This window comes from Eubalaena glacialis, chromosome 11 (genome assembly GCF_028564815.1).
Source record: "Eubalaena glacialis isolate mEubGla1 chromosome 11, mEubGla1.1.hap2.+ XY, whole genome shotgun sequence".
NCBI lineage: Eukaryota > Metazoa > Chordata > Mammalia > Artiodactyla > Balaenidae > Eubalaena > Eubalaena glacialis.
Genome location: NC_083726.1, coordinates 3,496,120 through 3,520,920, shown reverse-complemented (window position 1 = coordinate 3,520,920; position 24,801 = coordinate 3,496,120). Strand labels below are relative to the sequence as shown.

Below are 24,801 nucleotides of genomic sequence, written 5' to 3'. Positions count from 1 at the left end.
CACAGCCCAGAGAAAAGTCAGAAAAAGCAGCCAAAGAAAACCTGACTTAACCCACAAAGGCAACAGGGGCTGTGTCTGGGCTTGGGGTCTGGGGCGATTTCCTGCTTCCATCTTTATTGCTTTTCGATATTGGGAGAATTTCCTGAGTGCTTTTCGAACAGACCAAAAACATTTTTGATTCTGAAAAGCAATTTCTATTAATAGCCCACAACAAAGGTTTAAAAAACTAAAAACTGAAAACGCACAGTGTTGCCTTCCCCGCGGTCTGTCTGCTCAGCAGTTTTTCTGGTTTTATTTTTACCTAGGCCCGAAGATGGGATTTAAAACCTGATTAATATGGGAAAAAGCACAGGCAACAAGCACAGCCGGTGCTCCCTGCAGACCGTGGGGCCAGCTTGGCAGTTCCACACGGCCGGTCAGTGCCAACCAGCTCCCACCCAGGATCCTGACAATCCCCCTGGTCAAGGCTCTTAAATCCCAACTGGGACACCGTTTGTCACAATGTCCCAGCTCTCCCAGGCAGAGCATGACATGGAGTAAAGCTTCCCTTTTGTACTATTTTACAACACGATATTAACCATGCTAAGTTTCTTTGACACGCGACCACTTATTCACTCCACAAACACTGGCCATGCCTTCACCTTGAGCTGGGCACCCAGGGCACAGAGAGCCATGAGATCTCAGGGCAGTGAGGCTGACACTCCGCAGTGTCACATTCCCCTGGGGGCCCCCAAGGCATAATGGGGCACCCCAGGGTGACACTGAGGGCAGAAGCAGAGGTAGCAGGGGGAGAAGCCGGGCAGACCAAGGGTCGGGGGCCAGCGAGGGCACCTCCCAGGCGTGGGGCAGCACCAGGACGAGCTGCCCTTCCTGCTGAGCTGCAGGCACCCTCGGTGACACCCTGCAGCCCCCAGGCACTGCCACCCTGCGAGCGCCTCCTGATAATTAGACACAATCCCCCTCTCTTCTCACTGCTCAGCCCAGGCGTTGAGTAGGGCGTCCCCTTGCCCGGCCACATAACTGTGGAGTGATGGACTCCTCTAGTTTTCCCCCCGGCGTCAGCGATTTCAATTCCGCCAGGACACACTTGGGCTCCCACTGCCTCCAGGGAAGCACAAGTCATTTCCGTCCTGAGGCACAAGCCTGGCCCCATCCCAGCCCGGAGCCCCGACGGCCCCCAGGCTGCCAGGAGGGAGGCCCTCGGGGAACGAACGGCTGTGTCTCACTGCTGGCTTTATTCTCTGTACATCAGACAACACAGGGAAGGCAGCGCCCATGATGACTTTGGGTGAAACAATCTGTAAGTCTGCAAGGAGATAAAAATCCACGTTCAGAAACAGTCCCCACGGGGACTTCCCTGGCGGTCCAGTGGTTAGGACTCCACGCTTCCACTGAAAGGGGCACAGGTTCGATCCCTGGTCGGGGAACTAAGATCCCATATGTCGCGTGGCACAGCCAAAAAATTTTAAAAATTAAAAAAACCAGTCCCCATGGAGGGTCCTGAGTAAGGTTTTCAGGATGCCTGGGTCAGCCTGCGCCCTTGTCCACACCAGGAAGTCCGATGCGTTACACAAAACATCCACACAAAAATGGAGGTGATCCAACGCACTCCAGCCACGCCCTCTACCGTGAAACTTGAGGAGCAGAGATCAAGCCAGGGGGACTTACAGTCCCCACAGGAGATGCTGCCTGTGGGGTCCATCCCCAGGCCCAGCTCTCAGCCGCACATGCTCGTTGGAATGTGAGCCCAGAAGCTAAAAGCCAGAGGCAAATGTTCACACATCCCCAGAGTAACAAAGCCCATGGAAATGTCCTGTTTGCAGTTTGTGCCAGCTCTGTATTGGGCATGTCCACCTTTCCCTCACCTCCCAGCTCCCAGTGGGAACAGGCCCTTGAGAATGGAACTGCCTCTAACCTTGACTGTGGGTCTTCCCCACCCTCATCGCCAAGGTGAGACCGCTGACGATGGGGTCAAGGTCCCTAAACTGTACCATCTGAGTCACTCCTGCATGGCTAACCTGTGTGATGCAGAAGCCCCGGCATCTCAACAGGCCCCAGATATCCCATCCACCAAGGCCTGTTCATGTTCTGATCCCCGGAGGCCCCGGCTGCCAGTGAGTCAGACCAGACCTGGGGGGACGTGCCCCGAGGACGCCACCCGGCCAGATCCCAGCTGGGAGGCAGCGACCACGGTCACTCTCCCTGCCGCTCCCTCTCACTCCATGGTCCCCCTCTTAGTGTCAAGAGCAGCAAGCCCACAAGGAAAAGTCCGTCCGCCAAGGAAGCCAGGGCTGCAGTGAGGAGCTTCAGCTCACAGCTCAGTGGTGCAGCAAAATGAGCCTTGGGCCCGGACACCCGCTCTCTGAGTCATCCTCACCCCCTCAACAAGAGCAAGCCACTGCAGGAAAAGCCCTGGAGCCCCACTCCACACCCGGGGATGCCTGCCTGCACCCGCCGGCCCTCCAGCCCTTCAGCCCGGCGGGTGAGTGCCCCAAGCCGCTCGGGGCCACTGGCGTCCACTCCAAACTCCGCACCCCAAGCCTGTGTTGCCTTCAGAACTCAGGGCTAGGGCTTCCCTGGTGGCGCAGTGGTTAAGAATCTGCCTGCCAAGGCAGGGGACACGGGTTCGAGTCCTGGTCCGGGAAGATCCCACATGCCGCGGAGCAACTAAGCCCGTGCACCACAACTACTGAGCCTGTGCTCTAGAGCCCGTGAGCCACAACTACTGAGCCCATGTGCCACAACTACTGAAGCCCACTGCCTAGAGCCTGTGCTCCGCAACAAGAGAAGCCACCGCAATGAGAAGCCCATGCACCGCGACGAAGAGTAGCCCCCGCTCTCCACAACTAGAGAAAGCCCACATGCAGCAACGAAGACCCAACGCAGCCAAAAATAAATAAATAAAATAAATTAAAAAAAAAAAAAAAAAAAAAAAGAACTCAGGGACACTGTCACACACCCACCCAATGGGTGGGGATCCTCCACACTGTGGTTTCACCTGGGCATCTCCTCAGTGGCCAACTCGCTCCCGTGATGCCTGGGGGGACCCCTTCCCCCAGCGCCCCCGGGGGGCACCCAGTTGGAATGGGCTCATCTTATAGCCCATGATTTCCTGTGAAGAGCTCTGCTGCTGAAGGAATGTCGTAAGTCACTGACCTGGTCCAACCCGTGGGTGGCATGGACAGCCCAGAGAAGGTGACCACCAGCCTCCATGGAGCAGAGGCAGAGACTGAGGGGTGGGGGAAGAGACAACCCGGTTTTGCCTCCAGCCCCAATTCCCTGCATCAAATTCCTTTCTGCTTGATATACCTAAGGTGGCTTCTGTTTCCCCGAATGGACGCTGACCTGCTCATCCAGTGAATAAAATTAGCTTTTTAAAAAGCAGGAAAGTCTAGAGAATACCTGGGAGAGTCAGATCTTCTGTGTAAAGTACTAACCGTCACGTCTCCAGAAGCACATTACCTAGCCTAGCCTCACCAGCACCCAGAGGGCACAGCTTCTATGAGCAGGCCGGTGGGCATACCTGCCAAGCCCAGGATGCTGATGGGCCGATGGTGGGGGGGGGGGGGCACAGGTTCACAGGAAGGACACCTCCCTGAGAGCCAGGCTGCTGGGAAGAACGAGGCCTTGACCCCAAGGGGTGACTGGGACGGCGGGAGGAGCAGGGCACACACGAGATGCTCGGGAGACGGTGGGGGCAGCCGGGGCCACACGATGAGCTCAGTTCTGCCACCTGGCATCGTCCCATGAGCAAGTGCCCCAAGGGAGGGGTTCCGGGGGGCCCAGGGGGGCCCTTGGTCTGAGGACTCGCTGGGTAGCCATCACGGGGCCAGGCCAGGTCTCCAGGAGCGGAGGCTGAGGCTCTGGCAGGTGGGACACTGGGGTGGGGTATGGGAGGCAGAATTCCACTTAGGGACAAGGTATGAGGGGTGAGAAAGCCTCAGGCCCAGACACACCTACTCAGTCCAGGTGGAGGGGCAGGAGGTGGGGAAGGGGGTGGAGCCATGCGTTGGCTAAGCCTGAGGCACGTAGGTTATCGGGTGGGAAGGCCTCAGGCCAACACGTGGGAGGGGCGGAGACTAGCAAACTCTAGAAGACACATCTGACAGAGGGCAGGCTGTGGGCACAGTGGACTAGGTCTGGGGCTCGGGATGGGGCCTGGTCGGCACCAGCTGGGGGCACCCTGGATGGACCACAGGCCTGAATGTGACTGGTGTGGCCCGAGGACTCAGATGAAGTCCAGGGCGTCACGCAAGAGGGACTGTCAGGCTAGGGGACAGCAACGTGACAGTCCGGCCTGCTCTGCCCAGGACCTGCTCAGTTTTAGCACTGAAGTCCTATATGGTGAACCTCCCCGGGTCCCACAGTGACTCCAATGTCGGCCGGGGCATGGGGGCAGGCAAAAGATCAAGGCTGGGACCCAAAGCTGTGTCTCTGGCTCTTAGGGCAGAAGCTCCACGCCCAGCCCCCGCAGACAGGCCCCACAAGGATGAGGGTGGACACCTACCTCCCTTCCCACCAGACAGTCAACCACCACTCCGCTAAAAGCAACCAATCCCAATCATGGGCATTGACAGGCTAGTGATTTAAGAGTATCTTTTCAAACAACAATAAAGTAAACCAAAAAGTATACAAGTTGAAAATATTCCCAAGCCAGATAGGAGTGACGGTTGCACGGCACCGAGAATGTCCCAAATGCCACTGGACTGTCCACTTCGTGACGGCTAGGTTGCTGGATTTTATGTTCAGTATATTGTCCTGCGGGCACGCATACACGGTAAACAAGACCGTGCTCAGAAATCCCAAGCTCAGGTTTAACTCGTGTTATTAGCTGGCGGCACTAAAGGCTTCCTCCCTAAAAGGATCTGTTAAGCCGACCCCAAGAACGTTATCAGACAGCACCCACCAACAGGGATCATGCACATGTGACCCTGTAAAACAAAACAACGGGAAGGGACACACCGAGAAGCTCCTCTCGCCGCCACGGTTCCTCCTGGCACTTTCCATGGCCATGTCACTCCCTGCGCTCTTCAGCTCCGTTCTCTCCACCTCTCGCCAGTTTGCACAGTGTTTAAAAACAACTCTCAGGACAGGGGCCACACCCCAGGGCTGCGACAGGAAGCTGTGGCCCTAGCTACACGTCACAGTGCCTCCCTACTGCCCCAAAGCACCTGCCACCGACCCACCGAATCCTACTCAAACCCGTGTCCCGGCTGGGTGAGCCAGGAGATGCCCTTTTTGGTTTTTAAGCGGGGGTTAGAAGGGAAAGACCCCGAGGCTGGGGTCATCAGCTCCAGAGAACGCAGACGCAGAGACTCACTGGTTCCAGGGAAGCAGGAGGGAGGGCATCCTGGCGGAGGGGTCACTACAGAGAGAGAAAAAGACCCCCTCCCCCGGGCTCCCCAGCTACAGAGAAAGGAGCTGCCACACACCAGTTTGGCCCCTGAAGGAGCTTGGTCAGCTCCCACACTGTCCCAAATTCACTTTGGGTTCAAAAAATGCCAGACTGATGAGTGACAGAAACAAAGGGAGGGAAAGCAGGGTTCCTGCAGCAAACACAATGGCTTTCCCAGGCCAGACCGGGGACTTGGACAGCTGTCCCGACCCTGAAGCCCTCAGCTTCCTGCCTTCGGGGTCACCTCCGCCTGGTTTTCCCCCAAAACTGACTTCATGTAGCACTTGTCATTTTCTACTTAGCAGCAAGTGGCGGGTCCAGAACCGCTGGCCCCCAATCCCGCTTCCCTGGGCATATCTGTTCCACAGTGAGGTGCCCTTGCACACGTGCTGTAACTCTCTGCGCCCGCGTACACACACACACACACACAGAGGCGCACACGCACACACCCCTGACCTCCGATGGCCACGTGCCGGATGCACAGGAAATCTCTCAGAACAATAAACCTTAATATTTTCCATTCTCTCTTCTTTGAAGATTTGGGGGAACTTTCAATTACACATTAGAGAATTTTCCATGCTTAGAAGAGAGGATCAATCGAAAAGGCGACTCCTACAGTCGGGTCCCAGGGCAACAAATCACAAAAGGCAAAGCAGGGTGAGCTCTCATCTTAAAAACATGCTTACCTGCCCTCACACCGACCTTCTGTTCACTACACATCTGGAGGCATGCGCGCGTCCACTAAGCCCAAAGGCCGCTATGATTTCCTAAGTGAGTAGAGAGTTAGGAGCCTGTGTGATCACAACCGACAGGAAACCTCATCTGGTGTGATATTCAGTCTAATTAGAGGAGCCTGAGGGGAAGAGAGAAAAGGGGAGGATCTCGATGGGTCACTACAATAAGGGAGACCCTGCTGTGTTCCAGGTGTTCAGGTGGGCAAACCGTGGGTTCCACTGGGAAAGCAGAACTCCATCACGCGATTTAACAGAAAGAAATCAGTTATGCGCCCGAGCATGCAGGCAGGTGCTATAGTGGGTTGAATCGTGTCCCCCAAAAAGATACATCCAAGTCCCAAACCCCGGTACCTGTGAACGTGACCTGATTTGGAAGTAGGGTCTCTGCGGATGTGATAAAGATATAAATTAAGATGAAGTCGTAGAGCAGTGGAATGGGCCCTAAACTCAATAGGACTGGACGGACTTCCCTGGCAGTCCAGTGGTTAGGACTCTGCGCTTCCACTACGGGGGGGCTCGGGTTTGAGTCCTGGTCGGGCGGGGAACTAAGATGCTGCATGCCACACAGCGCGGCCAAAAAACAAAACTCAGTAGGACTGGAGTTCTCATGAGCGAGGAGAAGATGTAGAGACACACAGGGAGGGGGCCAGGTGATAACCGAGGCAAGCAGACCAGGTGATGCAGCTGCAGGCTGAGGGTCCTGGCAACCCCCGGAAGAGGCAGGAAGCCCTACAGCTTCAGAGGGAGCACTTGCCGATACCTCGATTTCTCGGATCTGTGGCCTCCGGACCGTGAGAGAATAAACGCCCGTTGTTTGAAGGCACCAGTTACAGCAGCCCCCCGAAGCTGACGCAGCAGGTCTGTAACCTGGAAGGACTGGTCCTAACAGAATCGGCCGACCCTCTCACTCAATCTAACATCCAGCCGATCACAAGTCCCTTGGCTTCTTAGGAGGCTTGATCTGAGCCCAGGATGCAGCCTGTAAAAGTCTGTAAGCGAAGCAGAACTTTACAGAAGGTGCAGAGAGAGGGCTGGGCGGGGTAAGGAACCCACAACTCAAATCCTCTGTGTGCAGCCCAGGCAAAGCTCCAGAGGGAACCAAGAGGCAGCAGAAGTGCCCAGTGGGGATCTCACACAGGATGGCCCAAAGCAACCCCAAGACGCCGCCAGAATCTCTGCCCCGGCCCAGACCTTGGGGGCGCAAGGGCTTTGGCTGACCCTTGACCACACGACTGGGCTTCCCAGGGGCTGGGCGGTGAGGGGAGGGGGAGTGACCCTAATGGGTATGGGGTTTCCTCTGGAGGTGACAAAAACCCTTTAGAAAGAGACAGGTGGTGGTTGCACGTCACTGTGAATGTACCAAATGCCACTGAATTGTCCACTTTGAAATGGTTTATGTTATGTGAATGTCACCTCCATAAAAATACAAAAGGAAAGATCATACCTAATTGCTTACACGTGTCAAAATGCCAACAAAAATACGTCTGGACCGGCACATGTGCCAAGTTGTACCGAACCCGAGACTTGGTCCTGATCGGGGGAGGGGCCCAATGACAGGGTGAGGCTGGGGAGAGCAGAACCCGCCTGGCACGCGGGAGGGGCAGCAGTGTCCCCGCCCTCCGCTGGCCTCCTCCCGTGCAGCCGTGGGACCAGCTGGAGGCACTGGCCTCTGGTCTGGATCCCCAACCCCAAGCCACCCTCCTTCCCCAGGCTGGGCTGCAAGGCCCTGGGGACACCCAGGCACCCAGGGATCCGAGGACCCTTCTTCTCACCCTGGGCCTTAAAGGCAAGGTACATGTTCATCTTTGCGGCCTCTAATATACAGTTAAACACCAAAGAGACTTTACTCACGTACCAGACCCAAAATTTAAATTAACGTTATCTGCCCCTTTTGCTGTGAACGATGTCAAGCCACAGGCTGAGCTCAGAAACACAAAGAATGAGACACCCGGGCTCTGCAGAAGGGGCTTGGATGCCATCACAACCCAGGACAAGACAAAAGGGACCAGGGCACAGGTCTTGGGCGGGGGGGAACCACAAGGCAAAGGCACCTGCTTCCACTTGACCAGCACCTGAGTGGCCGGAACAGTTTTGCTTTGTTGGCATTTTTTTAATTGTGGTAAAATGTACGTAAAGTTTAACACTGTAGTCATTTTTTTTTTTTTTTAATTTATTTATTTATTTATTTATTTTTGGCTGGGTTGGGTCTTCGTTTCTGTGCAGGGTCTTCGTTTCTGTGCAAGGGCTTTCTCCAGTTGCGGCGAGCAGGGCCCACTCTTCATCGCGGTGCACGGGCCTCTCACTGCTGCGGCCTCTCCCGTTGCAGAGCACAGGCTCCAGACGCGCAGGCTCAGTAGTTGTGGCTCACGGGCCTAGCCGCTCCGTGGCATGTGGGATCCTCCCGGACCGGGGCACGAACCCGTGTCCCCTGCATTGGCAAGCAGATTCCCAACCACTGCGCCACCAGGGAAGCCCCACTGTAGTCATTTTTAAGTGTACAGCTCAGTGGCATTAAATACGTTATTGTGCAACCATCACCACCATCCATCTCCAGGGCTCTTTTCATCTAGCAAAACTGAAACTTTATACCCATCAAACAACCGCCCCCCCATTCCCTCTTCCCCAGCCCTGGTAACAACCATCCTACTTTTTATCTCTACGAATTTGACTACCCTAGCAACCTCAAATAATCCTACAATATTCGTCCTTTTGTGTCTGGCTTATTTCAATGAGCACAGTGCCCTCAAGGTCCATCCACGTGGTTAGCCTGTGTCAGAACTTCCTTCCTTCTTAAGGCTGAATGATATTCCCTGGTATGTATAGACCACTTTTGCTCATCCGTTCATCCGCCAATGGACACTTGGGTTGCTTCCACCTATGGCTATTGTGAATCGTGCTGCTATGAACATGGGTGTGCCAATATCTGTTTAAGTCCCTGCTTTTACTTCTTTGGGGTGTATGTCCAGAAGTGGAATTCCTGGATCCTATGGCAATTCTATGTTTAACTTTTTGAGGAACCACCACACTGTTTTCCACAGCAGCTGCACCATTTTACATTCCCAATAGTGCACAAGGGTTCCGATTTCTCCACACCCTTGCCAACACTTGCTATTTTCTCCTTTGTTTTGTTTTCGTAATGGCCATCCTAAAGGTCTGAGGTGGTGTCCCACTGTGGCTCTGATTTGCATTTTCCTAATGATCAGTGGTGTTGAGCATCTTTTGCCTGTTGACCATCTGGCTCTCTTCTTGGGAGAAATGTCTATCATGTCCTTTGCCCATTGTTTAATCTGGTTGGTTGTTTCTCTGCTGTTGAGTTGCAGGAGTTCTTTACATGTTCTGGATAGTATTCCCTTATCAGATACTGCATATGAAAGTATTTCATAATAGCTTTTAAACGTGATCATTTCTCAGCACCTGCACGGTACATGGCAAGAAAAAGGTTTCCCAAGTCACAGCCCAGGCTGGACCCTTCACTTACAGAATGATACAGGGTAGGAGTCGAGAGGAGGGTCCTGGGCAATGACCCCACCCCCACCCCCACTTCAATGGGGGCACCAAGGCCCAGAGAGGGCCACCAGGACCAGTGTCAGCAATCAGCACGAGGGCATGCCACCCGGGCTTCCTCGCCAGTGAAACCTCCCTCATTCTCCCCCCAATACTGGAGATGGGTCACAACACAAAAGGACAGCTGCTGGGATGGTGGCCGCACTTGGCCTTTTCCAATGCAGGGCTGCACAGTAGCTGAACTACTTCACTCTATGGAAATGGTCCTGCAACAATCAACTCACAGGGACCTCCCTGGTGGTCCAGTGGTTAGGACTCTCCACTTCCACCACAAGGGGCAAGGGTTTGATACCTGGTCAGGGAACTAAGATCCCGCAAGCCACAAGGAGTGGCCAAAAAAAAAAAAAAACCAACTCACTGATAAAAGTGTATTGCCTGGCAAGAAAGCTCTTATCTCCAAATGCTTACAGAGCATATGACTTTATTTACACTACTTGCTGTTAGTTTACCTTAACGAAGTATAATTTAGAGTAGGTGTTTAAAAAATCCTAAAAAGATAAGAAAGCTACGGAACCAGCAGTAAAAACAGATTATAAGAAATGAGAGAAAACTCTTGATTGATAGATGGAGGGAGAGAGGGAGGGAAAGAGGGAAGGCTGGCAGGGGGCTCCCTGGCCAGCAGAACCTGTGCTCTTGGAGCCGGAAGGCCCCCCGACGGCACATCAGACAGCTGCTCTGTGTGGGCTCCTCATCAGCGTCCACCTCCCCTGCCTGTGGCTCTGACCCCTGCACTGGCTCTGGTTCCTCCCTGCACCTGGTGCACACCGGTCCTGCACTCCACACTTTCCTATGACACAGCTCCACAACAGAAGACCCCATAGAGACTCGGGCACAGCTCCCCAGGACCCCCTGCTTCCCCACCCTGCTCATCCAAGGGAGGGGGGAAGGGCCGAGTGCTCCCGTGGAATCAGGCCTGACGCACACATGACCCTCAGCCCTCCTGTTCTGGGCAATGCCGTCACTCTCACCGAGCTTCCATCCTCAGAATCCCCAAACCTGGGCTCCCCCTTCCAGGGCTCAGCCATTGGCCGAAGGTGGGGATTGAAAGGGGTGGTCACCACAGTGGTTAGAGCACTCAGACACCAGGGTCTGGGCCTGGCCCTCCCCACCACGACCAGCTCGCCGGCCTCAGTCTCTCCGCTGTGAAATGAGGATTCTCTGAGATCCCAGTGAGATGACGCAGGCAGAGCCCGGGTACACAAGCCAGAACAGCATGGTGACCGTGCTCTCATGTGACCAGCCCAGATGCCCCATCCGGCTCTGAGGCCAGCCTCCTGCACTGTGGGCCTCCTGGTCCTCGAGGGCCAGGCCCTGACCCCTGACCATGAAGCCACAGCAAAGAGGAGGAGGGGGGCTGGGGGGCACTGCCAGGGAGGGGAGCGGTTTGGGAGGGGGGCCATAACCCCCCAGCTCCCCAGAGCCAGCACAAGGCATTCGGGGACCCGGAAGTGTCCACCCTTTCAGGAAACATGACGAAAGGTGAGGGGCGGGGCAGCCCATCTCAGGTTCCTGCCTAGAAAATGGAGGGACTGTCACCTCGCCCACAAGATTCATGGAGAAAGGACACCAGCTCACCTGAAGTTCACCTACACCGGCAGCTCCAACGGAAAAGCACATGGAAAGGTGCTCACAAGGCCAATCCCTGCAGCCTCAGCCGCCGACCTCCCAGGCACTGCAGATCTGACATGGTGGTGTCCGCTGGCCAAGGGCTAGCACAATGCCCCTTCCACGGGGTCCCCCATCCTCCGTCCGTTCCCAAACCCCTGCACAAGGCCCCCAGCTCCGAGGGACCCCTTGTGTTGGCCCACGTGCCCTCCACCACAACGGCAAAGGTTAAAACCCAGTAGTGCGGTGGGTGGAAGGAAAGGTTATTCTACATAGTTTGCCTTTAAAGTAGTTGTTTAAATCATGTGTGTGTTCATGTGTAGACACGCGTACATGTGTATGTGTGTATGTGTGTATGTGTGTACGTGTGTATATGTGTACATGTGCGTGTCTGTGTGTTTAAGAAAAAACCATGGCCTTTATCCAGGACATCAAGAGACACTCAACAGAGTGATAAAAATGATAAAGCCTCCTGCTGGGCTTTTCCCAGCTTCGGAATGTTCACGCCCAAAAAGGCGCTTGATTAGCCAGGTAGCCACAAGTTCTTACCTGAAGCAAAAGCAGAATTCAGCCATTGGAGTTTTCCTAAAACAGCCCATTCCTTCCACCCGGGGCCAAGCCCCCAGCCAAGCATGGAAGGAACTGAGAGTGGCTTGTCCTCTGCACAGGCCCCCTCCCCCCGATCTGTCCTCTAAGTGAAGGCAGAAGAGGAGGAGCCGCCCTTGGCCTCGGCACGTGGCCCCTCCCCCCGGATCCCTCTGGATCATTCCATAAATAATCCACAGATTTGCTGAGCACCTACTCTGTGCTGAGCCTCAGGCCCACAGGGCAAAGCAGAGGGGGCCCCGTTGTCCCGAAGAATGAAAGGCTACTTCCCTCTGTCCACCACAACCTGGGTCCCTAACCCGAGTTGCCCCGGTTACCCTTCCAAAACAAACATGCAGAAAGGAAGAGGGTTATTTACTATCCCTCCCCCACCCAATATCCAAGGAGGGCTTTTATAAGAACCTACGTGTTCAGGTTAGAGAAGAAAAAACCGAAAACTATTTTCCCCCAAGGCTGTGAGTTGAAAAGAATCAAGCCAGCCTTCAGAATATTTTCCGCACTCTCTGCCCCACTTGATAAAATCTGCTTCTGTCTGCATCCAAGTGCCGGCGGCCCAGCCAGACTACATGCCCCGGGGGTACAGGCTCTGCTACCAGGGCCCCGGCACCCACCCTCCCACCCACCTGGTTCCTTAACGGGTTTCTGCTCTCAGGTGTCCAAACAGACCGGCGCGTGCATCAGCCCAGACCAAAGTGGACTTTCAACGGTGACACCAGGTTCTGGACAGACTTGTGGCGTCACCAACACCAGTCACTTTTCCAGGTATGAGATCAGCGCCACCCCTCCTTCCGAAGGGCTCATGTGGCTGCAACTTTTCCCGGATTTAAAAAAACAGTCTCTCTGTCACCCTCATTGGTACGTGGGGACAGATGGAGACCTCAGGTCACCAGGTAGCCAGTGCTGAGATGGGGAAAGCTGGGTCCTTGTGAGTCCAGGTCACCTGTGCCCTTCAGCCCCTGCCCATCCTCCCCTGCCCTCCTGCTCCCGCATCAGGGGTCCCGTGACTCAAAGAGAAGCAGACGCCGCCATCCCCGCCCCGACTCCTGCAGCCCCATCGACACTCAGCTCGGCCACAGCAGGCCCTTGACTGCCACTGAGGCTTATCCCCCGAGTCCAGTGCCCCCCCGAGGTGCCAGCGCCTGTGACAGATGAACACCTGCGCAAGCAGGCAGCATTGCAGGACGGGCCAGGATGGTTGTGCCCGTTAGCTGGTCAACTCCTCTAGACTGTCAACTCTGCCTGGGTCCCCATGGCCATCGCACCTTCCCTCTGAGCCTCCCCCATACCCGGCAACCCAGTCTTCTGCTCCTCAAGCTCCCCAACACCCCGGCTCTCATGGAGACCATCAAGGACCCCCCCTTGGCTAACCCAAGTCACACCTCTGTCCTGAGGCTCCCTGAACACCAAAAGCCATCAGCCACTGGTGACCCCCTTCAGGCTCTCACACTCCCTCAGCCCCCAGGGCCTCGGACCCTTGGTTTTTTTCTCCTGCAGGTGGTTATTCCGGCTCCAGCTCTCATGCAGGTCCAGCCTGCCTGGGCCCCCCCAGGCTGCACCTGACCCATGTCCCCATCATAGGGGTCCTCTGCCCGAGTGCCCTCCACCCCTGCGGCCATAATGGTCCTCTCTGTCACCCCGGAGGCCATGCTCACCACCTCTGGCTGTGGCCCCAGCTGGTCTCTCCTGCCCAGACCTGTGCATCCAACCGTCTTCACAACAAGGTCACAGGTGCCCAGCTGCACGGGGTCCAAAGTGGCCTCAGGGCCCTCCCCTCGTGCACACACCTGCTCTCCCTATCTTCATCTGCATGTTCCCAAAAGCACAGCCTGAGAGAACACAGCTCGGGAGCCGCCGTCCCGGGTTCAAATCCCAAAGCGGCCACCACAAGCTGGGCGCCCAGGATGCGGGGTCGAGCCTCTGGGGGCCCTGGTGTGCTCCTCGATGAGACAATACCGTCCACTGATGAGGCTGCTGCAGGAGCAGACAGGTAGCACGGGGTCGGGGCGCGGGGGTCGTGGGGGAGGGTCCTAGCGCGAGGAGCACGTGGGCTGATCAACCCCACCCTCACCTCCACATCTCACCAGCTAACCTCCCAAATCCCCTCCATCCACCCACCCCCATCAGCAGCTCAGCTTGGGGGGGAGGGGATTCAGCCATGCCCAGCCCCCCACTGGGAAGGCATATCACACTCACCTTGGCACGGGGGAGTCCCCAGCCCACCCTCCCCTTGAATTCACTTCCCTGTTTATCGACTGTCCCCACCCAACCTCCCTCTCCAGGGCCTGGCACACAGTAAGCCTGGCACATAGTAGGCCCTTGATAAACAAATAAACACCCCCTTGTTTCTGAGCCACTGTTTCTGAAAGTATATTAGCAAGTGACTACCTCCAGATACTGAAGCCCTGAGACGGTTAACTAGCTTCCCAAAGTACCTAACTCTTCCGGGGCAAGTTATGTTACTGGAGAATCCAGCTTGACAACTGATGTGGTTTAAGCTGGTCTGATCCTTTTCCACATGGTAAGATTCAGAAAAGAAACATAATGCTTGCCTCCAGACGCTGCCTGGTACAATGCCCATCTCTCTATTTCCTTGTTGGCCATCAGAGTCCCTACGATATCCTGTATTTAACTCGGCAAACACTTTTTAAAACTTTATCAAGCCTGGACGGCTTTATCCCATCGAGTCCCCACCAGAGTAAACGGATAAAGGTTATTCAATCTTGTTATTTCACGACTTTCACTATTTTCTGACACGTCTGAATGACTCATGGCCCAATCATTTTTACCCCGCAAAATGCTACTTTTCCCACCCCCACTGGCCCACGTGCCCACAAGCACGAGGTCATTTTCCACCAAATGCCGCGTTCCATGATGTGCAGCTCACGGTTGGACACCCACGGGGACATACGTGTTCAAGTTGAATTTAAAATGTCCGTGTTACTAAATGACAACATCTAGAAAAACTACCTAAGGGACTCCACACGCGACAGTCCCATTGGGTTATTAGCCACGCTGCTTTCTAAAACGCAAACACGGCTCTTATAAACATTCGGAGTACAAAAGCCCCTACCGTAGAATTTTAAATCTCATTCAAAAACTGTCACATATAGGGACTTCCCTGGTGGTGCAGTGGTTAAGAATCCGCCCGTCAATGCAGGGGACACAGGTTCGAGCCCTAGTCTGGGAAGATCCCACATGCTGCAGAGCAGCTAAGCCCGTGCACCACAACTACTGAGCCTACATGCCACAACTACTGAAGCCCGTGCACCTAGAGTCTGTGCTCCGCAACAAGAGAAGCCACCGCAAGAAGCCCGCGCACCACAACGAAGAGTAGTCCCCACTCGACACAACTAGAGAAAGCCCGGGCACAGCAACGAAGACCCAATACAACCAAAAATAAATTTTAAAAATTAAAAAAAAAAAACTGTCACATACAAAACAAACACCATGTATCACTGGATGCTATCTAAAAACGGGAGTGATTTTAATGTGACTATACTCAGAATTCAGAAAATTTTCAGTGTTTTGTCCTTGGCGGGCTACATAAAACCATCAACACTATTTGCTCCCAGTCCAAAGATTGTACTAACGTCCCCATCCAGGCAAAAGGAGCTGCCCTCCTCCCAAGCGTGTCCATCTTGGGTACCACATACCCCATCCCCCTCCCCGGCCCACCCCCCCGGTTCCCGCAATCCTGTGCACCTTCCCTGCGGCTCCACTTCTGGAGGCACCCAGCCCTTCCTGGCATGGCTTCCACAAAACCTAGTGGACAGCTGGGCTCTTCTTCATTTTTTAATTTATTTTATTTATTTATTTTTGGTTGCGTCGTGTCTTCGTGTCTTTGTTGCTGCGCGCAGGCTTTCTCTAGTTGCGGCGAGCGGGGGCTACTCTTCGTTGCGGTGCGCGGGCTTCTCATTGCGGTCACTTCTCTTGTTGCAGAGCACAGGCTCTAGGCGCGCAGGCTTCAGTAGTTGTGGCACACCGGCTCTGCAGTTGTGGCTCGCGGGCTGTAGAGCGCAGGCTCAGTAGTTGTGGTGCACGGGCTTAGCTGCTCTGCAGCATGTGGGATCTTCCCGGACCAGGGCTCAAACCCGTGTCCCCTGCACTGGCAGGCGGATTCTTAACCACTGCGCCACCAGGGAAGCCCCATGGGCTCTTCTTTACAGCACCTCGAGGGCGGTAATAATGCGCTAGAGGCCATAGGGTATGGCTGTAAACCCGGGGAAGCCAATCACACTTCATTGAAAATAGGTTGTGAGTTTGAAACCACAGCTTTCCCCATTGTTTCTTTTAAAAAACCTAAGAATCCAAGTCTGGTTAATTCAAAGGCTGATCTTTTTGTTTTGTTCTGTTTCTACACACAGTTTTGCTGTTGGGAATTACATATTTTACAGTTTATAATATTTTTTTCTTTGAAGCATTAAATAGTCACTAAATGGTCAGAGGGTTGTATAGGATCCCAAGGTGCCTACTTAAACCAGGGCAAGGATTCAGCCCTGAAACAATTCAGCTTAGCAACTAATTCCTCAAGACTTTTCTCTTGGGACTTCCCTGATGGCGCAGTGGTTAAGAATCCGCCTGCCAATGCAGGGGACACGGGTTCGATCCCTGGCCCGGGAAGATCCCACATGTCACAGAGCAACTAAGCCCGTGCACCACAACTACTGAGCCCACGTGCCACAACTAGTGAAGCCCGCGTACCTAGAGCCCGCGCTCCGCCACAAGAGAAGCCACTGCAATGAGAAGCCCATGCACCACAACAAAGAGTAGCCCCCGCTCACCACAGCTAGAGAAAGCCCGCGTGCAGTAACGAAGACCCAATGCAGCCATAAATAAATAAATAAATTTATATTAAAAAAAAGTAACTAAAATGAAATACAATTTTGAAAAAACAAAAACAAAACAAAACTTTTCTCTCAGGTAAGAGAGGGGAGTGTGAAGAGCCGGCTTGTTTTGCTTAGATCTGGGTTGGATGCCTGGTGCTCCTGCTTGCCGGCTATGCGACCCTGAGGAAGTGACGTAACACCTCTGAGCCTCAGTCTCTTCATCTGTATAATGGGCAGCCGCCTAATGCCACTCACTTCCCAGGTACCAGAGGAATAAGTGATGGTGTAGGTAAAAGAGTTTACAGAACTGCTTGATATCCAGGCAGAACCCAGTACAAGGTGATCATCATTATCTGGGAGGGTGGACATGAGGCCCCAGTGCCTGACTGACACGAGGGTACGTCACAAGGATTGGAAGCCCAAACTGGATCACTGGGACAATTACAGCATAGCATGGAGCACCCAACCCACCTTCAACTGTGGTGGTCCTGGCTGTGGTTCCACCAGGTAGGCAAGACGGCCCTCAGTAACTAACCTCTTTTGAACAAAATCCATCTTAAACCCTTTATCCAGCCATCATAGGGGGGGCCACATTCCTGATGCTTCAGACACACGAAACATCCCTGCTCCCGGCGTGCACCCATTCCCACTAAAGCACCATATCCCCTGTAAATTCAAAACCCTATGATGTTGCCAAGTCATTTTTTTTTTTTTTTTTTTTTTGGCTGTGTTAGGTCTTCGTTGCTGCGCGCAGGCTTTCTCTAGTTGAGGCAAGCGGGGCCTTCTCTTGTTGCAGAGCATGGGCTCTAGGTGCTTGGGCTCAGTAGTTGTGGCTCTCGGGCTCAGTAGTAGTGGCTCACGGGCTCTAGAGCGCAGGCTCAGTAGTTGGGGCGCACAGGCTTAGTTGCTCCGTGGCACGTGGGATCTTCCCGGACCAGGGATCGAACCCGTGTCCCCTGCATTGGCAGGCGGATTCTTAACCACTGCACCACCAGGGAAGTCCCCCCAAGTCATTTTTATATAGGCTAAATTTTCCATCCACTCTGCTTTATCTAGCAGATAAAGCAGTACAGGGGAAAAAAACAGAGAAAATGCAAATGGAAATTTGTGAAAGAGACTTTTTTTTCAATTGTTGCTGCTCGGAAAATCCATAACCCTGGTTGACAATTCTCCTTAAAGGCCTATTCCGTATTCTCTACACACATTCACAACTTCACAAAACCCACAATATTCACCTACAGACAGACTAGGCTGACACAACATCAATGTTGCAGTATCGCATCGCCCCAAAACTGGACCTGTAAGTTCCGGATTTTATAAGCAAACAACTGGAACCTGTTTGCTACCCAATCCCTAGTATATAAAGAATTACAGCCAAATGAGGAAACAAAATAAATCAGAAAATTAACTTTTTAATTCTTCCAGGGCTCCCATGGGTATGTTGTATTGTAATAATTTATTGTTTAAACAATTCACCTGAAACATTGACTCAACCCACAGATCCTAACCTTTCTTGGTGATAGTTTGGTCTCCTAATTAAGGTCACCTGCCTGCAGGAGCCACTGGGGGTCTCTTTACTGTTCCCCAATCCCCACTCCCGCCCCGGCCAAATCCTTCCCTCTCTCTTCTGTGTCCTCCTGATCGTCCCCCTCTCTGGCCCCGCAGCTCCACCTGCCACAGGGAGGTCAGCAGCATGGAGGACCCACCCCTGACTACCTGGTGAGACATCCTCCCTCCAGCCCAGAGCGGGCCAGCAGGGTTCCCACACTGGCTCCACCAGCAACCCAGGCAGGCCTCTAAGTAACATCCAAATTACAAGTGCACGTCCAGGAGCTGAAGCCAAGATCAAACGAGTCTGCGCTTTCAAAGAGCTCCCACACAGGCGAGCACACATAAGCCCGACTGTTACTACCCGGAGGAGACAGAAAAGAGACACGAAAGGAACTAACTCCAGCTGTCTTGCAGGGCGACTCAAGGACCCATCCGGCAATTTCCAACGGTCCCACCCAAGAACTAATTGGCACATGGGCACACAGTGACCTCTGACCTTTCCAGACAGGCACGTGGCTGACCACAAAGCATCACCAAGCAAACCAGACGCTCAGGTAACCTCCGAAACCAGGTTTCTAGAGCACAACTCGGGAGCCAGACCCTCTGAGAAAAGCCCAGGAAGCCCCGGTCTTGAACTTGAGGAAGCCCAGGCCTGCTCCCAGCAAAAACGCTGAGGGCAGCAGTGCCGTGCCCCTCTCACCCTCTTGGCCTGGGTGAGGAGCACGCCCTGGGCTGGCGGTATCCAACCATCCAACCTGAGGCCACAAATCCCCGGAGCTACCCGGGCCCGGCCTGACTGCGCCCCGGCAAGCCGGGCGGGCTCGGGGCAGGTCCCCGCAGCTCTCCAGGTGGCCCTGCGGAGCCCCCAGGGCCACTCACCAGAAACAGACACCTCCATGAGCGCCTCCAGTGGCCGGTTGCTGTTCAGGTCGTGGCTGAGCTGCAGCTCGCCCGTGGCGGGGTCCAGCAGCAGCAGCTGCAGCTCGTTGCCCTGCAGGAAGGTGTAGTTGAGGCTGTCCGAGAGGTCAGGGTCGTGGGCCGGGATGCGGCCAATCACACCAGTGGGGAAGCTATTGGACTTATTGGTGACATAGTTGTTGAAGAGGATCTGGAAGTCCGGCAGCACCGGCGGGTTGTCGTTCTGGTCCAGAAGGCGGATGTGCACCGTGGCCCGGCTCACCAGGGGGGCCGACGTGGCCTGCACCACGAGCACATACTCCCGCCGGACCTCAAAGTCCAGCTCGACCAGAGCACGTAGGTCCCCACTCAGCAGGTCAAGCTGGAAGACCTCAGGCACGTTGCCTTCCACAATCTGGTACATGATCTGGGCGTTGGGGCCTTCGTCGGGGTCACTAGCTCGAATCCTCGCCACCACGGACCCCACCGGGCTGTTCTCCTCCACAAACAGCTCCAGCTCGTCCCTCTCAAACACCGGAGGGTTGTCATTAATGTCTAAGACGGTCACCTGGATTTCCACGGAGGCGCTAAGGGGCACCGGGCTACCCCGGTCCACGGCCAGGGCACGAAGATCGTACACGGCCACGTTCTCCCGGTCCAGCCGGCGCTGGGTGCGGATCACGCCAGATGTGGGCTCAATGTAGAAGTCCCCGTCGCCATCGTCCCCGCCCTGGAAGGTGTACAGCAGGCGGCCATTGGGGCCTGAGTCCCGATCCGTGGCTGAGACCTGGAGGACGCTGGTTGACGGGGGAGCATCCTCGAAGACGGAGCCCTGGTAAAAATCCCGCAGGAACCGCGGTGCATTGTCATTGGCGTCCAGGACGAGGATCTCCAGGGAGGTGGTGTCGGACTTCTGAGGGATACCGTTGTCCCGGGCTGTGATGGCCAGCGTGTAGGCGGCCTGGTCCTCGTAATCCAGCTCCGTCATGGTGTAGATGGTGCCGGTGTCGGGGTCGATTCGGAACTGCGGCACCGGATCCTCCAGCACGTAGGTGATGCGGGCGTTCTCGCCGGTGTCCTCGTCGGTGGCGCTGATGGTGGCGATGGAGGTGCCCACGGGCCGCTCCTCGCTGACGCTCACGGTGTAGTGCGAGCTCTGGAAGACCGGCCGGTGGGTGTTGGCGTCGGTGACGTTGATGAAGACCTGCGCGGTGTGAGCGCGCATGCCGTCGGAGGCGGTCACCGCCAGCACGTACTGCCGTTCCTGCTTGTAGTCGAGCGGCAGTGCCAGCGTGATGAGGCCGCCGCCGCTCTGGCTGCTGAGCGCGAAGCGGTTCCGCGTGTTGCCGCCGGTGAGCTGGTAGGTCACCACACTGTTAGCATCCCGGTCGAGGGCCCGCAGAGTCAGCACGCTGCTCCCCACGGCCGCGTCCTCGTTCAAACGCAGCTCGTACACGGGCTGCGTGAACGTGGGGTCGTTGTCGTTTACGTCTAGCACCGTGATGGACACGCTGGCGGAGGAGCTCATGGGCGGCGAACCGTGGTCCACCGCCTCCACCCCGAAGCTGTACTGCTCCACCTCCTCGCGGTCCAGCTCCGCGCACACGGTGATCCAGCCCGAGCTGTTGTGGATGTGGAAAGGGAAGTCCGCGGCCGAAGCGGGGTCTTGGGGCCCAGCACCGCCACCGCCCACGGAGGCCGAGGCGGTGTCCACCAGGCGGTAGCGCAGACGCGCGTTCTCACCCGCGTCTGCGTCCACCGCCTGGATGTGCAGAACCGAGTGGCCCAGAGGCACGTTCTCCAGCACGGCCGCCTGAAAGGGGCTGCTCACAAATATGGGGGCGTTGTCGTTCACGTCCAGCACCTGCACCGAGACCAGCCCCGAGGAGTTGATGAGTGGAGGCCGGCCCCCGTCCTGGGCCTTGATGCGCAGCGTGTACTCCCGGATGGCCTCGAAGTCCAGCGGGTTGATCACATCCAGGCTGCCGCTAAGCGAGTGCAGGTAGAACTGCCCCTTCAGGTTCCCGCTGATGATGCTGTAGTGTATGGCCGCGTTCTGGCCCTGGTCCCGATCTGTGGCCTGCACTCGCAGCACGGGCGTGTTGACCGCCACGTCCTCGGGCACCTGGACCACATAGCGCTTCTCGCTGAACTGGGGGTAGTTGTCGTTCTCGTCCTCCACCACGATGTGCACGGTGGCAGTGGCACTGAGCGGGCCCGGGTTGCGGCCCTGGTCGTTGGCCTCCACCAGCAGCTGGTAGGAGGCCTCTTCCTCCCGGTCCACCACCGCCCGCGTGCGCACTACGCCCGAGCGCTCGTCGATCTCGAAGACACCACCCGCGCCCTCCAGCAGCCGGTAGCGCATATTGGCGTTGGAGGGCGCGTCGCCGTCGGTAGCGCGTATGGTCAGAACCTCGTAGCCCACCTCCAGGTTCTCGCGCACTCGCTCGCGGTACTCAGACTGCTCGAAGACCGGACTGTGGTCGTTGGTGTCGCTGACTGTGACGGTGAGGTAGGTGGCGGCCGAGCGCCGTGGCGAGCCGTGGTCCACAGCGCTCACTTTGAGTACGTGCGTGTCCTTGGTCTCGCGGTCCAGCGCGCGGGCGGTGCTCACCAAGCCCGTGTCGGAGTCGATGAGGAAGTAGCCATTGGAGCGCTCATCGAACAGCGCCTCCATCTGGTAGCTCAGGCGCCCCGCCTCGCCCTCGTCCGGGTCGTGCGCGCGCAGCTCGATGACCGCGGTGCCCGCCGGCTCGTTCTCGGGCACCGACACCTGGTAGCTGGGCAGCTGGAACTGCGGGGTAGTGCTGCCGCCAGCACCCCGCCGGGCCCGCCGCGCCGCCCCCGCCCCGACCTGAGGCAGGCTTGGCGGCGACAGCGATGGGGAGGGTGTCCCCGAGGCCGCCTCCAGCGCCAGCTCCACCCGGATGGTGCCGGCCGCGCGCCGCAGGGCACAGAGCAGGCGCAGGCGGGCCGAGCCACCAGGCGGCAGGCAGACAGGGCGGCGTGGGCAACGGGACCCGGCGCGCGGCGGGCAGCTGCAGGCGGGGAACGTGGTCAGGGCCGCGAGCGCCGAGTGCAGCGTGGCCCCGCCGCCGCCGCCGGGGCCCGGGAAGCAGAGCACCGCGCCGGGGTCAGGCACCGTGAGCACAGCCCGCGCGCGCAGCTCCGCGCCGGGAGCCCGTCCGCGCCGGGTCCGGGCGCTGCAACCGGGACCGTGCGCGCGTGCCCGCAGGCGGAGGCTCAGCGCCGTCTGGGCGCTACGGGCAGCCAGGCGGACATGCAGCGGCAGCGGGCGTCCCCCCAGGCGCGCGCAGCTCCGGAGCCCCGCGCCCGGCCCGCGCCGCCGCGCCGCCAGCCGCCCGTCGCGGCTCACGTCCAGCAGCTCCCGCAGCGCCCGGGGCGTGCGCGCCGCGTCCAGCGCATAGGTCCAGCCGGGCCCGAGGGCGAAGGCGCGGGCCCCGCCGGGCACTCGCAGCTCCCAGGCGGCCGCTCGAAGCCCCAGCACCGGTAGGGCGGCGACCGCAGCCAGGAGCAGCAGCGCGGGCAGCACGGGCGGCGGCGGCGGCGCCATGGCCCGGAGCCCGAGCCCGAGCCGGGCGCCCGAGCACAATCCATGCACCCGGCGCGGCTCCGCATCCACCCGGCGCGGCCGGGGGACGGCTCCCGCGCGGCCTGTGCCGGGCCCTCGGGGCGGCTCGCGCCCCGCCTCCCCGGGGGCCCTGGCGGGGACACCGGAGGCCGGGCTCCCGGTCTCCCCCGCAGCTTCCACTTCGAGAGCACTTTGCGAAAGTTTGCGAAGTTGGTTTCAAGATGGCTCCTCCGCGCGTCCCGGGAGGGCGCCGCGCATCAACCTGCGGCGGCGGCGGTTCTAGGTGGCTCCAGGTGGCTCCCGCGCTGGCTCGGCAGGGCGGCGTGGGAAGCAGGGCGGGCCCGGAGCGGGGAGAGGGCTGCGCTCCCGAAGCGGGCTGGGCCGCACCGCGCCGCTCAGACCCCGGCGGCCGGCTGCTGCCTGGGCGGTGCGCTCGGCCCGCGCCCCCAGCGCCCGCGCTCTCCCCGCCCCTGGCCAGGCCCGGCTCCGCCCCCGGCCCCGCCGCGTATTGTTCAAACCGGGGGGGGGCGGGAGGCCGGCCCGGCCCGGAGGTGCGCGCCGGGAGAATCGCTATGGAGACGCGGGGGCGCAGCGGTGACGGGGGCGGGGGGCCGGGTTCACTCCCGGGCGGCCTCCCCACCCTGCCTCCCTGGGGGGCGGGGCCGAGGGAGCCAGGCCAGGAAAGGCGGGCTGGGGGGCCTGGTGCGGCTACTACCAGTGGGGCGGTGGCTCCACTCGTCGGGTGCTGGGCGCGGCCAAAGCCCCCCCACCCCAGCCCGGCAACACTGATCCGCGGAGACCGCCGCCCCGGCCGCCGCGCGGGTTGGACCCGGGAGGGGAGAGGGAAGGGTGCGGAGGTTCCGGGGAGAGGGTCGGGTCTCCCCGCGGCGGCTGCTGGGGGGCGCTTACAGAGTTACAGCAAAATGCCGGAGGCTAAAGTGCTTTACCCGACAGAACTTCCCTGGACTTTGAAATTCTATAGGCAGCTAACCGGATTCGGGTCCCACTGGGTTTAAAACGAAAATTTTAATCGAAAAGAAAAACAGTCCGGGTTGACACTTGGGATTGGAGCTGGGGATGGCGGAGTCGGGGACGGCGGAGGCGAGCTCGTCTCCCGCGCGTGCGACCTGCCTGAGCGCTCCGTTCGCGGTCGCGCGGTCCAGCCCCGGGGCCCCTCGGCTACTGCCGCAGCGCGGCGGCCGCGAGCGCGGGCCCGGGAGGCGGCGTGGGGCGGGGAACCGAGGGGAGGGGGAACTTAGAACTCCGAGACAGCACGCCGTCTCGTGCGGGGAACAGCCCGGGAAGGGAGTTTTAGAACTGAGATGCACATCAACGCCTCCTGCGGGGCACAGATTGGGGGTGGTGGCGCTTTAGAACTAAACGGTACCTGCCCCACCTCTTGCGGGGCGCAGCCTGGGGGCGGGGGATTCGTACTGTGAGACACCCCTCCTCCTCCGGCAGGGCTTTAGGACTGTGCCACCGCCGGGTGGGGAGATGCACTTGTCGTCCGTAGAGCTCTGGATGCCAGAACCCACTCTAGCCCCTCGGCCTCCCAGCGGTCGGGGGGCGGTGGGGAGCGGGGAGGAGTCTCTGCTCCGACTTGGCCCCTCCCGGTCCCAGCGGCGTTCGGGGTGGGAGATGTCGCGCACTCGTCTCCAGAGCAGGTTTTTCTGACCTGGGGGCGGCCGCCGCATTTCCGAGCTGAGTGCAGATAGGCGTGGAGCTGGGGCACAAAAAAATAAATCAGTAAGTAAACTCGACCAGTATTGTTGAAAGTTGCTGAATACAATGTTTTGGAGTTGAAGCCAAATATGAACATTCTCTTCCCATTAGCAAAGATTTGAAGACGTTATTGTTGACCTAAAAGGTAGATTTGCTTTGGAACCTTTTAATCTGGGAGTTTCCACTGGCAAGCCCAGTAGGGAGATTGGCGGGGAGGGGCAAGTCCATCCCGTAAATGTGGCTGTCCAGGACCTCCCCGGACTGCCCTTTGTCTTCCTGGGGAGGGTCAGAGGGCATGAGTTTTAGGGT

At 57.5% G+C, this 24,801-nt stretch overlaps 1 protein-coding gene across 4 annotated transcripts in view; it reads right to left on the bottom strand.

The window, feature by feature from the left end:
* CELSR1 (cadherin EGF LAG seven-pass G-type receptor 1) overlaps positions 1-23,196 on the bottom strand; it is a 149,238-nt gene extending 126,042 nt beyond the window's left edge. For all 4 annotated transcript variants that reach the window (XM_061204270.1, XM_061204272.1, XM_061204271.1 and 1 more), the window contains exon 1: positions 19,161-23,196. In XM_061204270.1, coding sequence (XP_061060253.1) covers positions 19,161-22,752 — 3,592 coding nt within the window. In that variant the 5' untranslated portion in view covers positions 22,753-23,196. The remainder of the gene's footprint in view (positions 1-19,160) is intronic.
* Between the last annotated feature and the right edge of the window lie 1,605 nt (positions 23,197-24,801).